We start from the raw sequence: 13,234 nt of genomic DNA, 5'->3' as shown, positions 1-13,234 counted from the left end.
TTCTTAAGTAATAATTTTTAAAATTTATATCTTACATTACTTAAATATATATTTTAAGTATATTTTACATGACTTACATTACTTACTAAAACATATTTTTACTAAAATTTACTTGAATATATTACTTAAATACATTACTTACTAAAATTTGTTTAAATTTTAAATACATTACTAAAATATATATTACTTACTAAAATTTAAGTATATATTACATTACTTACATAACTTGTTAAAATATATTATAATTTCAATATTTATTATAAATAAGATACATAAAAGTGACTAACTATTAATATTTACTTACATAATCAAATTTTGTATTTACAAGAACTTACATAACTTATTAATATTCAATAAACTTATATAACTATCACACATATACTTATTAAACTTACATAATACATAACTTACATGTTAACTTACATAATACATGACTTATATAAAATTCTCAAATAAACTTACATAATACATTAGTTACATAATAACTTATATAAACTTACATAATACACATTACTTACATAGCATACATAACTTACACAACTTAAATAATACAAAACTTACATAACTTACATAACCTACATAATACATAATAACTTACAACTTACATAACATACATTACTTTGATAACTTACATAACTTACATAATACACAACTTAAATAGCTTACTTAATACATAACTTACATAACTTATACACGTACATAACTTACATAATTGACTTAATACATAAATATATATCATATGATATATATTTCAAAAACTCATTTGTAGTTACCATTGAACAACTTACCATTGTAATTTCGTGAAAATCGACATCAAGAAATAAGAAATGGACCGGTCTTGGATGAATTTGTCAAGGGTGTTTACGGTTATCGAAATGGAGTACGACTTTTCTAAATTTTGCATTTCAATATGCAAGCCAGGAGAACATGATTCTTTGCCCGTGTAAGAAGTGTGTCAACATAAACTGGCATTATCGTGAAGTTGTATACGAGCATCTAATTGTTGATGGGTTTGTTCGGGGTTATAAACAATGGCTTTTTCATGGAGAATGCCCGCCTAGTACTTCCTCTTCAAGGATGGATGTATCTTATGACAGTACTACTTACCACCAGTCTGATAGAGGGGATGACATGGAAGGTATGTTGCGGGATGCATTTAATATGCACAATCATGGTGTCCAGTCGTTCCCAGTGGACTTTGTGGCTTCTGATGATTGTAATATTGAGAGAAATGCTTTTACCGAACTGGGAAGTAGTGTACATCATGAAGAGCCGAGAAGAAGCGGCGAAGTTCTACGCGCTACTTAATGACATGAACGACGAACTGTATGAGGGATCAAAATTTTCAAAAATGTCTTTCTGTGTTCGTCTTTTTCAATTAAAATGTTTGGGAGGGTGGACCGGAAACTCTTTGACAATGCTGTTAGAGTTCTTGAGAGAAATGTTTCCTTTTGCAAAAAATCCCTCAGTCATGCAAAGATATGAAGAAATTGATAAAAGATTTAGGCATTGGGTACAACAAAATCCATAGTTGCCCAAATGACTGCATGTTGTATTGGGGTGATCGGAGAAATCAACAGTGCTGTCATGTATGCGGCCACTCTCGTTGGATAAGTAAAAACGCAGAAGGTGGGAACGACGATGAAAATGATGCACAGTCAAGAAAGAAGCCAGTCAAGATTTTACGGTATTTTTCGCTAATACCGAGGCTTCAAAGGCTTTTCATGTCGTCGAAGATTGCGGAGTCTATGACGTGGCACCATGATGGACGAACCGGTGATGGATTATTAAGGTATCCGGCAGATTCTTTAGCTTGGAAATCATTTGACAATAAATTTTCAGGCTTTGCAAGCGATCCTAGGAGTGTGAGGCTTGGGCTAGCATCTGATGGATTTAATCCTTTCAAGATCATGAGCACTGCGTACAGTACTTGGCCAGTAGTGCTTGTTCCTTACAATCTGCCTCCGTGGATTTGCATGAAGCAATCTTCCCTTATCTTATCTATGATTATCCCTGGAGAGAAAGGGCCCGGGAATGATATCGACATTTATTTACAGCCACTTATTGAAGAGTTAAAACCATTGTGGGCTGGTGTCAAGACATACGATGTGCTGAGAAATGAGAACTTTAATTTACGTGCAGCTTTGATGTGGACCGTTAATGACTTTCCCGCTTATGCCAATTTATTCGGTTGAAGTACCAAGGGTCGTTATGCGTGTCCTTGTTGTGCTGCACAAACATGTTTGCAATGGTTGTACAATGGGAAGAAGTTCTCTTACATGGGGCATCGTCGGTGGTTACCGAAAAATCATAGATTTAGATTTCAGAGTTCTGTATTTGATGGTACTGAAGATTTTAGAGAAGCTCCTTCGCAGACCAGTGGCTTTGAAATCTTGTTCATGTTGGAAGATATGAATTTCATTTATGGGAAGATGAACCAACCGCCAAACACGCAAAGAAATAGAAGATCAAATGATGAAGCTGATGATGACTCTAATGAAGAGGACGATCCTAATGAGGCGGACTTGTGGAAAAAAAGAATTATTTTTTTGAGTTGCCTTATTGGGAGCATCACCTTTTATGACACAATCTTGATGTTATGCACATTGAGAAAAATGTTTGCGAGAACATTGTGGGTACAATTTTGAATGTCGACGGAAAATCAAAAGACAATCTTCAGAGTCGACTTGATTTACTCCAAATGGGAATCCGACCTGATCTTCATCCTAATCCACTTCCGAATGCGAAATATCGGTTGTCGCCTTCTATTTTTTCAATGTCGAAGACGGAAAAAGAAGTGTTCTGCACAGTGTTGAAGGATATAAAGGTTCCAGATGTGTATGCATCAAATATATCTTGATGTGTTAGTGTTAAAGATCGAAGATTATATTCGCAAAAAATCACATGGCTATTACATCTTGATGCAAGATTTACTATCAGTGGCTCTACGATGTTGTATGTCCAAGAAGGTGACGTCTTGTATAATTGAACTATCCAACATAATGAAAGCCATTTGTGGTAAAGTTTTGGATGTTCAAGAGCTTCAGAAGGTACAGGATCGAGCCGCTTTGACTTTATGCAACATGGAGAAAATCTTCCCACCTTCCTTCTTCACCATTATAGTTCACTTGATAATCCATCTCCCGAACGAAGCAATTCTTGGCGGACCCGTTTTCTATCGATGGATGTATCCCATAGAAAGGTGTTAATTAAAATTTTTAAAATTTTCCTTCATTCACCTCTATGCCTTTAGTTTCAATAATTAAGAAATGTTGTATATTGTGTTTAGGTTCCTATCCAAATTAAAGTCTTCTTCGCGCAATGTTTATATCCAAAAGGATCGATTGCTGAAGGCTACTTGGCAGAGGAATGTATGACCTTCTGCTCAAGATATTTGGAAGATGTTGAAACAAGGTTAAACAGACCAAATAGGAATGCTGGACTCACGGACCATAACTTAGCCGATACTTATTTGTTCCAAAGTTTTGGAGAACCAATCGGCAAAGTTGAAATTGCAGAATTAGATCATTTATCATGGGTACAAGCACATCGATATGTTCTGTTTCACCACGAATCATTGGAACCTTTACAGAAGTAAGTTCTACAAATTTGATAAATATTTATCAAACTAATAACTATTTATCTTCTAACAAGGTGAACATTTTTTTAACATAGTGAGTACAAACAAATATTGAGATCTCGTTTGCGCTCCCGAAGAACACAACATCGAGATATCAATAAGATGTTTACGAATCTTTTATGAATGGTTAAGCCAAACGGTATGCGCTTGGAGCTTCCGCTACAAATAATAATGTTTTCTCATAACATTTTTAATTACTCGCCACTTTCCGCTCAATAGGTTTGGAGTGGGAAGAACGTAAACGACGAAGTTAAATGGCTCTCCCAAGGTCCAAATCGAGTGGTTAAAAGATATAGTGCGTTCCTCATCAACGGATTCAGATTTCATACAAAATATCGCGAGAGGTCGAGGAGAACGCAAAATTGTGGAATAGTTGTCAATTCTGCAATTACAAGTTATGCTAGTACTAGGGACAATAATCCTGTCGAGGGAAATGTGGAATATTTCGGACATCTTACTGACATAATTGAGTTGGATTACTACGGCAAATGGAAAGTTGTCTTATTTCAAGGTGATTGGGCCGATGTTAATACAGCTCGTGGAATTAAGCAAGATCAATTTGGTTTTACAATGGTGAATTTTGACCGATTGATTCACACATGACAACAACTGATAGATGAGCCGTATGTATTCTCATCTCAAGTCAAACAAGTTTTTTACTCAAAAGATCCAACTGATGAGGGTTGGTACGTTGTACTCCGTAACATCCCTAGAGACTTGTTTGACATGGGCAGTGGAAGTAGATATAACATCGACGACAGATCAGAAACTTTGCCCTTTCCAGAACAAAACTTAAATGACAATATCCCTAGTACTAGTGTACAATTTCAATGCGTTCGTCAGGATACCGATGAAGATATTTACGAAGATTTTACGATTGTTTATTTATATGTAATATATTATAATTTAAATCTTGGTCTTATTATATATTTGAACTGTTTTATATGTGCTGATATTGTTGTAATTAGTTATTAAGTTGTCAACTATTTTATGTATATTGCAGATAAAATGCCTAGAAGAAAAATTCTAAGGGGAAGCATTACGAGGAATGATCCTAACTCGACAGAGACAAATAGTACTGAACAGCAGACAGCAATTGGATCTTCGAATGTTCCGATTACAGCTGAGGATCCTACAGAAGTTCAAAGTAATTTTATGTTTAATTTACATGCGTGTTTCTGTTATAGTTGATTTATTTTTCAAATTCTTATATTATAATATACCATTTGTAGCTGAAAATAGTGGGACGCGCAGAGGTCGAGGACGTACGCTACTTAGAGAGTTATACGAGTTAGATCCAGTCGAGCGTGTCAAAGTTGGACGAAACAGTTTTGGTCAGCCTGTTGGATCAGAAGCTCGACTTTTAGCAGGATACATGGGCATTTTAGCACGAAATCCGAATATGTTACCTATCAACTACGAGTCATGGCATCAAATGCCCGAAAGCAACAAAAACCAAGCCCTCGATAATATTAAGATAACAAAATGTTAATGCCATCTGTAATGCTTGGGAAATAGTTTCATTTATATTTACTTTATTAACTTGTGTTTTTTGTTTTTTGTAGGCGAGGTTTGCTTTAGAGGTCTCGGATGCTTACGTAAAGAAGGCATTGGGAAAAAGATGGAGAGACAATAAAAGTACTTTGAAGAAAAATTATTATAAAACAAAAACAACCCTAGATGAGAAATTGCAAAATGTCCCGCCGGGTATGTTGAGGTACCAATGGAAAGATGCGGTTAGATTTTGGCATTCGAAGAAAGGCGAGGTATGACGTACTTCCAAACTATTGTAATTATTTTGGTTTATAGTATTTTCTATTTACGTACTAAAAATTTCATAACGTAGGATCGTGAACAAGTTAGAAAAAGCAATAGGCAGAAACAAAAATTCACCCACACAGCCAGGTCGAGAAGTTTTGCATGTGTAGCTGAGGCGGAGGTATTTTTAATTTTTTTAATATTGTCGAATATGTATAACTTTCTGTTAAATAATATTTATACTACCATATTGTAGGAACGTCGTCCGGTCAAAAGTTGGACACCTTCAACTTTTGAAATTACACATAGGAAGAAAGATGGATCTCCCATGACTCAAGTCGGTGAAATAATGGTACGCTTACTTAATAATATTTGACTTATTTTAGTTATTTTAGTGTTTATTTTCTAATGGTTTAATTCATTGCTTGTAATGCGACTATTGTTATGTTGCATATGTTTTTAATATATAATATTATGCTCCTAACTATGTTATTTATTTATTAGGAAAACTAAAGGATAAAAAGGCGAGTACAAGTGATTGCTTCTAGTGATAGTTCTGTTCATCTTGAAGACATTGATAACCGGATTATTATGAAGTTTTGGGTCCCGAAAGGTATGGTCGGGTTCGATTTCAAGGATCTTTTGTTAGCCCAACCTAATATTTTGGATCCAGCCCCTCCAATACATGGCTTCGGGAGTCAGCTCAAGTCAAGTTCAGAGGTTGAAAGACCAGATGGTCGAGATGCAAGCGACCACAGCTTGAGGTTCAAAGGAAATATGAAGAACTCCACTACAACTTAAAGCAGAGGCGGCAATGAGGGAAGCGTGTCGCAGCTAGAGAAGCAGAAAGCAGCCAAAAGTACGACAAACTCCAACAACAACTTCAAAGTTGTGATGAAGATGTTTCAATCAGAACTTCCGCCTTCATAGTGTATGACATAAATATTTTATCATTTTAACATTTAACATTTTGCAAAAATACTATGAATTCACTTTTATTTATTGATATTAATATTATTTTATTCGCTTAATTTGAAATATTATATAAATTTATTGCTTTTGGTTGGTTTAAATCGTTCCTTTTGATTTGTTGCTACTGGAGGGTGAAAAATAAAAATTTAATATAAAAAATCCCAAAAATAGTGGCGTTTTTTTCTAAGCGCCACTAAAGAACATGGTCTTTAGCGGCGTTTTTTTCTAAGCGCCGCTAAAGAACATGGTCTTTAGAGGCATTTTTTTCTAAGCGCCGCTAAAGAACATGGTCTTTAGCGGCGTTTTTGTTTGTAAACGCTGCAAACGTTTGCGACGTTTTTGTTAGCGGCCTTTTTTGCGGCGCTTCTGGAAGAGCCGCAAATACCTTTAGTGGCGTTAAAAAGCGCCGCTAAAGGCCTAAAAAAACGCCACTAAAGACCTGTTTTAGTGTAGTGGCATAATCTTCCAATAATTTGATCTTGCAAGAATTTTATCCAACTCTTTTAAGAAATTAAAATGATTTTTTGGTTTGAACTTCTATCAAGATTGCATTCCTTGATGAGAATTTAGGCATGCAAACAAGTTGCCTATAAAGAGGTAACCATTATGTATGAAACACCCATTTAAAGCTCCACTTCGATAGGCTTTCTTTATTTCTTCTATGTCCTCGTCATTTGTGTAGAGGCTAATAATATCCTCAAAACCAAAGATTCTTCGAAGTTCTCACCATTTGTGTAGAGGCTAACAATCTCCTCAAAACCAAAGATTGAGCTTGTAAAGCTCTAAGTAGTGCATACCTTCGACTTAAAACACTACTCACCACGTTAGTTGCTCCAAATTTATGCTTTATCATGATATGGAAGGTTTGTAGGAATCCAATCCAAGGAGCATGTTTATGACTAAGCTTCTATTGAACATGAAAGTATCTTAAAGCTTCATGGTTAGAGTACAAAACAAAAAAGGTTCAACAACAATACTCGCTAGCTTCAATGGTTAAGAGCCCTCACAATTTCAAAAAGTTCTTTATCATAAGTAAAATCCTTTGATGAATTGTCTAGAAAACAAGGCTAAACCAAGAAAGCTTCTGATCTCGTGAATAGATTTTGTATAGACCATGAGAAGATAGCTTCAAATTTACTTAGGTAGCTTCAAATTTACTTAGGTTCATGCTTACTATTATGTGTGTTTGCTATGTATGGGTTTTGTTCAAATTTTTTCTAGTTTTATCTGATTTTTTTTTCGATTCTTTGTATGTTATGCTTTATACTGATTTGATTTTATATTATAATTGCTCGAATATGTATTTATACTTATATTGTACTTGTGATTTTTTTGTAATAGTAAAATTCAAAAGAAATTTTATTATTCTTAATCTAAAATCCGAAGTTAACCAAAATAAAATCAAAATATTTGACTTTTTCTATACATTTATAAAGTGTTAATTTATAACACGAGGATAACTTTTCAACCAAAAGTTATAGAAAAGTGAGGAAAAATAATTTCATTTCTTAATAAATTTATAGCCATTTATAGAAAAGTGGGGAAAATGAGTTTTTTTTTAGTAAAGTAAAATTGGTGTCATGTCAGGACGGGCATTATATTAATTCAAGCACTCGTCTTTCTAATTTGCTAAATTGTGCACCATATACGAATAAAAAATTTAATAAAAAAGGAAATAAATTGTTTCATTGATAATTAATTACAAAGAAAGCAAAGAAGACGAAGAAAGAAATTCACTTTATATATTTTCCTTTAGGGCCTTTTTTTTTTCCTAGGCTTTCAAACAAAAGGTAAGTACAAGGTGTGGTGTGTGTGTGCGCGCGCTCTTTTTCTGGGGAAAAATTTGAGGTTGTTGTTCCTTTTGGTGGAATTTTTCTAGGGAAGTAAACAAAATTCTTAAAGAGAAAAGAGGAAAGATGTTAATAATGCCACAAGTTTCATCCTCAGCAGCAACAGTGGCAGTTGATAAGGCAACGAGTGAACTTTTAAACGCTCCTGATTGGACTCTTAACATTTATATTTGCGATTCTCTTAATTCTAATCACTGGTAAAATGTTTTAATATTTGTTGATTTTTCTTTTAAATGTTTTGGCATAGATTTACATAAAACCACATATTAAAAACTTCGTTATTTGCAATATTTTAAAGACTTTTAATTAGGTTGTTAATGAGTAACTATTGTGTGATTAGGTATAAATTTGTATCCGGAGAGTACTACATAGAAACTTAAATTTTATATATTTTAGAATTTAATAGGATTGAATCATGGGGTTTTTTTTTATTCCATATGAAGTTGATTGATTTTTCTATTCTTTTGGATTTCATGTAAATAAAGGTAATTGAAGAAATGATGATATATGTAATTTTCTCAATCATTACCATCTAGTATTACGAGGAAAATGTTAACGATAGGCACAAAAGTCTTTAATTTGTGGTTTTGTTTATTTCATTATTATTTTTAAAAATGTTTTTATTGAATTCATTAGTTGTATCTTTTATCATCATTTTACCTCGAGTAATATTTTTATTTGCTTTATTATTTTTTAAGGTTTAAAAGGTACTAATATAAAATTTTGCAAGCTTACTAATATGGGTTGGATGTGGATTTGCAGGCAAAGAAAGGATATTGTAAAGGCAGTGAAAAGAAGGTTGCAACACAAGAATTCTAGAGTGCAATTACTTGCTTTGACGGTAATTAATGGAAATTAAGGTTTTGTTTGGTTTCTGTCATTTTAATTGGAAAATAGAAAACATTGAATTAAAACGTGTTTGGTTGAAAATTTTAAATATGATTTTTAGAAAATAAAATGAAAATACATGAAAATTAGAAAATAGAGTTTTTATTTTGAATGAATTGGTTTGGTTCAAACTTATGTAAAGACAAAATATTCTCTCCATTTTTCATATATCAAATCTAGTACTCTAATTCAAATCTATATAAATATAGACTTTTTTTTATTTCTGATGTTTTATTGTAAAAAATAATTACCATACATGTTTTATTATTGAAAACAATTTTATTTCTATATAACAAACACATTTTTCAATTTTCAAAAACTAGAAAATGAAAATTATTTTTTTAAAAATGAAAATAAAAATTTTCTCAAAACCAAATAGAGTCTAAATAACATAAAAATTTATTTTTGGGAAGGGTGTTCCATGTGTAGTACAATCAATCCTCTCTATAACAGTTGCATTTGTTTGCCAAGTATTTTACTCTTACAAAGAGACAGTTGTTATACACTTATAACAAGATGTTGTTATAGAGGATAATTGTTGTAATTTACCATAGAATTCATATAATGAATTTCAATCAAATAAAAAAAGTGAGAATTATGTTTTAAAAATAAATAAAGTGAGAATCAAATAAAAAATTCAAAGATGAATTGAGGTTTATGCATTATTGTTTTATGCATATTTTATTTTACATTCTTTCACATGACTAATTATGAAATTCATAAATCCAACAAGTTCAATTATATCTACCTTTCAAAAAATATGAGTTGTCAAATTAAATTAATTAATTAATTGATTTATCATGAGTCATTAAATTCAAGTAATTAATTTTTAAGCATATGATGTTCCAAATTCATAGTAGAAAAGGAATTTAACAGTTTATTGAATTGATATATTTAACTCCACTCATGGAAGATTATTTTCTTTAATAAAATATGGTTAATAGATTTTTTCATGTGAAATTTAAATATTTATTGAAATAATATTTTAATCAAGATCATTTTATTTAGTAAATTATAATTAATATAATTTTACTTAAAATTTTATACAATATGCTATTATAGAGAGATAATTTAATAAAGAATGTATTTAATAACTATAAATATTATTATTATAGACATTTAAAATAAAACATAAAAAATCGATTCTACTATAAATTTGACCATGTTATAGTGAAATGTTGCTATAGCAAAGGTTATTATAAAGAGTTCTGACCCTGGTGTATTTGTGGACTAATTAATTTTGCAGCTTTTGGAGACCATGGTGAAGAATTGTGGTGACCATGTACATTATCATATTGATGAGAGAAATATATTGGGGGAGATGGTCAAAATTGTGAAAAGGAAGGTAAAATCGTATCATTTTACCTATTCAATTAGTAGGCAAAATATAATTGAGACCCGTTAGGGTTTAAGGGGTCACAATCCTATTCGTATAAAACTAATATAATTTGAATGTTATATTTATATCGAAGATATTATATACGATATAATCAATTCTAAACTGAATGGGAATCCGAAAAATAAGTTTGTGCAGGCAGATATAACAGTGAGGGAAAAAATCTTGGGGTTGTTGGACTCATGGCAGGAGGCATTTGGAGGTCGTAAGGGTGAACATCCTCAGTACCATTGGGCATATCAGGAGCTCAGGGTAAGCATAACACCAAAAACTATATAACCATGTTATACATACATAAACCTTATAGTATTTATTATATCCACAATTGTCTAGAATTATGTGTACAAATGACAGCGTTCAGGCATATCATTTCCCGAGCGTTCACCAAATGCAGTCCCTATCCTTACACCACCGCCTAAGCATCATCCTCGTCACGGAATGCCAAGCAATTCTTCTAGAAGGTTCGACGAACCTACAGACACTGAATGCTTAAGGTAAGCGTTTATATGCTTGCTTTCACTTTATTTTTGATCATATAGTTTCTTTATTTTTTACACCAAAAACCCTGGTCTACTGATAGAGGAAAGGGATACTAGAATTCATCTCTATAGAAGTGACTATCACTATATATAGACCAAGTCATTTAAACCACTAGTTCTTTGTTTATGTAGTTCCAGTGTTATTCTATAGGTGTTTATTTGTCTGAAATTTTCCTTTGATTTTCTTACTTTCTCTAGCTTGGACTCCTTAAAGGATGTTATGGATCTCTTAGCTGACATGCTGCATGCTGTAAACCCTAGAGACCCTACGGTAAGAACAAAAATATATATTTAAAAAAAAAAAACAAACATCAACCTTTTTTATTATTTTTTGTTTTGTATTTGCAGGCAGTGAAAGATGAAGTGATAGTTGATCTTGTCAACCAATGTAGTTCCAACCAAAAAAAGCTGATGCATATGCTTACAACTACTGGGTTAGTTTTGAATGATATTTTATGATTTAAATCTTGTCTGTTATTTGTTTATAATTGGCCTATGTTTCCTGGATATATGCGGCAGGGATGAGGAACTTTTAGCACGGGGACTTGAGCTAAATGATGTTGTGCAAAGCTTAATTGCAAAACATGATGCCATATGTTCAGGTTCGCCGTTGACAATGAAAGTTACTACTAGTGTGAGCTCCAAGCCAAGTGAAGCAAGTACGGTTGAGAAATCAAACGAAGTGAAGAGTTCAAGCCCGGCATCTAATATCAGTCCACCTGCAAGTGTTGCTATCGTGACAAGAAACCTGATTGATGAAGACGAAGAAGAGGAAGAAGATTTTGCACAGCTAACTAGAAGGTTTCATATTCTTATAATCTCTATTCCATCCAATAGAATAGGTGTCATAGTTGAATATGTGCAGTTGTTGAGTGGTAAACATTTTGATACGAGTTTCAGGCATTCGAGAGCAGAGTCGAGCTCTTCTCAAAGCACATCTGCTGGAACAAATGAATCTCTTTTGCCAATCAAGGATACCGTACTGACAACTTCCTACGACCCAACTCTCTCAGCCACTGATGAACTTTGCATTGCATTAGCATTGCCATCAGATTTAGATGCACAAGTTAATAACACAAAAGAGCAAGACTTGATTGATCTTCTAAGCCTCACTTTGTCAACATCATCATCAGCTTCCCCATCCCATGCCCCTTATTCTTCACCGTCTGCAAATATGAACCATCAAGTTCAGGCACCTTTTTTCGAGGGATATCCGTACCCTGAAAATAAGGGATCTCTGCCATATGATAGTTATATTGTTCCTTGGGCCCAGCCTCATCTTCAATTCCGAAGCCAGTTTCAGGCAGAATCTCTAACTCAAAACCAGTCAAATTCACTGTTTCTGGGCCAACAACAGCCCCAATCATTGTTACAACCTCAATACTCATCTGGGTATCCCCTTCCGCAATGGGCCGCTACACCCGGTTATTTGACCGGCGGAAATCACCTTTCCTCTGCGAATAACATGCATTCAACCCAAAAACCCAACGCTGCCTCAACAAATCCTATGGAGGGAAGCGGACCCTTGCAGCACTCTAATTCTTGGGCGACGCCTATGCTGGCACAGAAACCTTATATTCCGCCCTACAGATTGTTTGAGGATTTGAATGTACTCGGAGATGGCGATGGAAGGCTTAAGGTGGAGACCACTACTTCTCCCGAAAGCATGATTGGTGGAAAGAAGTAAAGATATTTCAATTTTCTGCAATAATAATATGAACATGGACCTGAAATTTTCTTTTAGACTGATTTGTGTAGTTATTGTGATCCATCGATTAAGGTGATTCCTTTACAAACCATAACCGTCAATTTGACGGGATTTATTCATTTAAAACTATTCTACTTATATTAAGATGGATTAAGGCCAACTCCATTAAAAAATTATTAAAATATTTTTATTTCTACAAAATAACAATATTAATATGATCATGATTTTTTTTATAAAATAACTTATTGGTATCAGCATTGTTACTAGTACAGGAGGATGTGAGTTCCAACACATTGAAGTGCTTTTATTCATCATATTTAAGGGTTATAAAGGAATTATAGGTGTTCTAAGCATTGTATAAAAAATTATTTTAACCAATATCTCATTCGATTTTTGTTATATCTCCATTTCAATTTAGACCCAATTAGACCTGTAATTGGGCCACCCAAATCCCATTAAGTAGCATAATTGGATAGGAACTCT

The 13,234-nt window shown here is 33.2% G+C and overlaps 1 protein-coding gene across 1 annotated transcript; it reads left to right on the top strand.

Annotated features, from left to right (window-relative positions):
* Positions 1-8,286: 8,286 nt before the first annotated feature.
* Positions 8,287-12,765, top strand: LOC105775080 (TOM1-like protein 6). The gene is made up of 9 exons (XM_052621597.1): positions 8,287-8,417; positions 8,983-9,061; positions 10,355-10,453; positions 10,643-10,756; positions 10,859-10,990; positions 11,219-11,314; positions 11,392-11,477; positions 11,563-11,844; positions 11,944-12,765. The coding sequence occupies exons 1-9, from the start codon at positions 8,287-8,289 to the stop codon at positions 12,728-12,730; spliced, it is 1,806 nt and encodes a 601-aa protein (XP_052477557.1). The 3' UTR covers positions 12,731-12,765.
* Positions 12,766-13,234: the final 469 nt, after the last annotated feature.

This window comes from Gossypium raimondii, chromosome 10, assembly GCF_025698545.1.
Source record: "Gossypium raimondii isolate GPD5lz chromosome 10, ASM2569854v1, whole genome shotgun sequence".
NCBI classification, from domain to species: Eukaryota; Viridiplantae; Streptophyta; class Magnoliopsida; order Malvales; family Malvaceae; genus Gossypium; species Gossypium raimondii.
The sequence above is the reverse complement of the archived record's forward strand: the minus strand, read 5'-3'. Positions and strand labels throughout refer to the sequence as shown.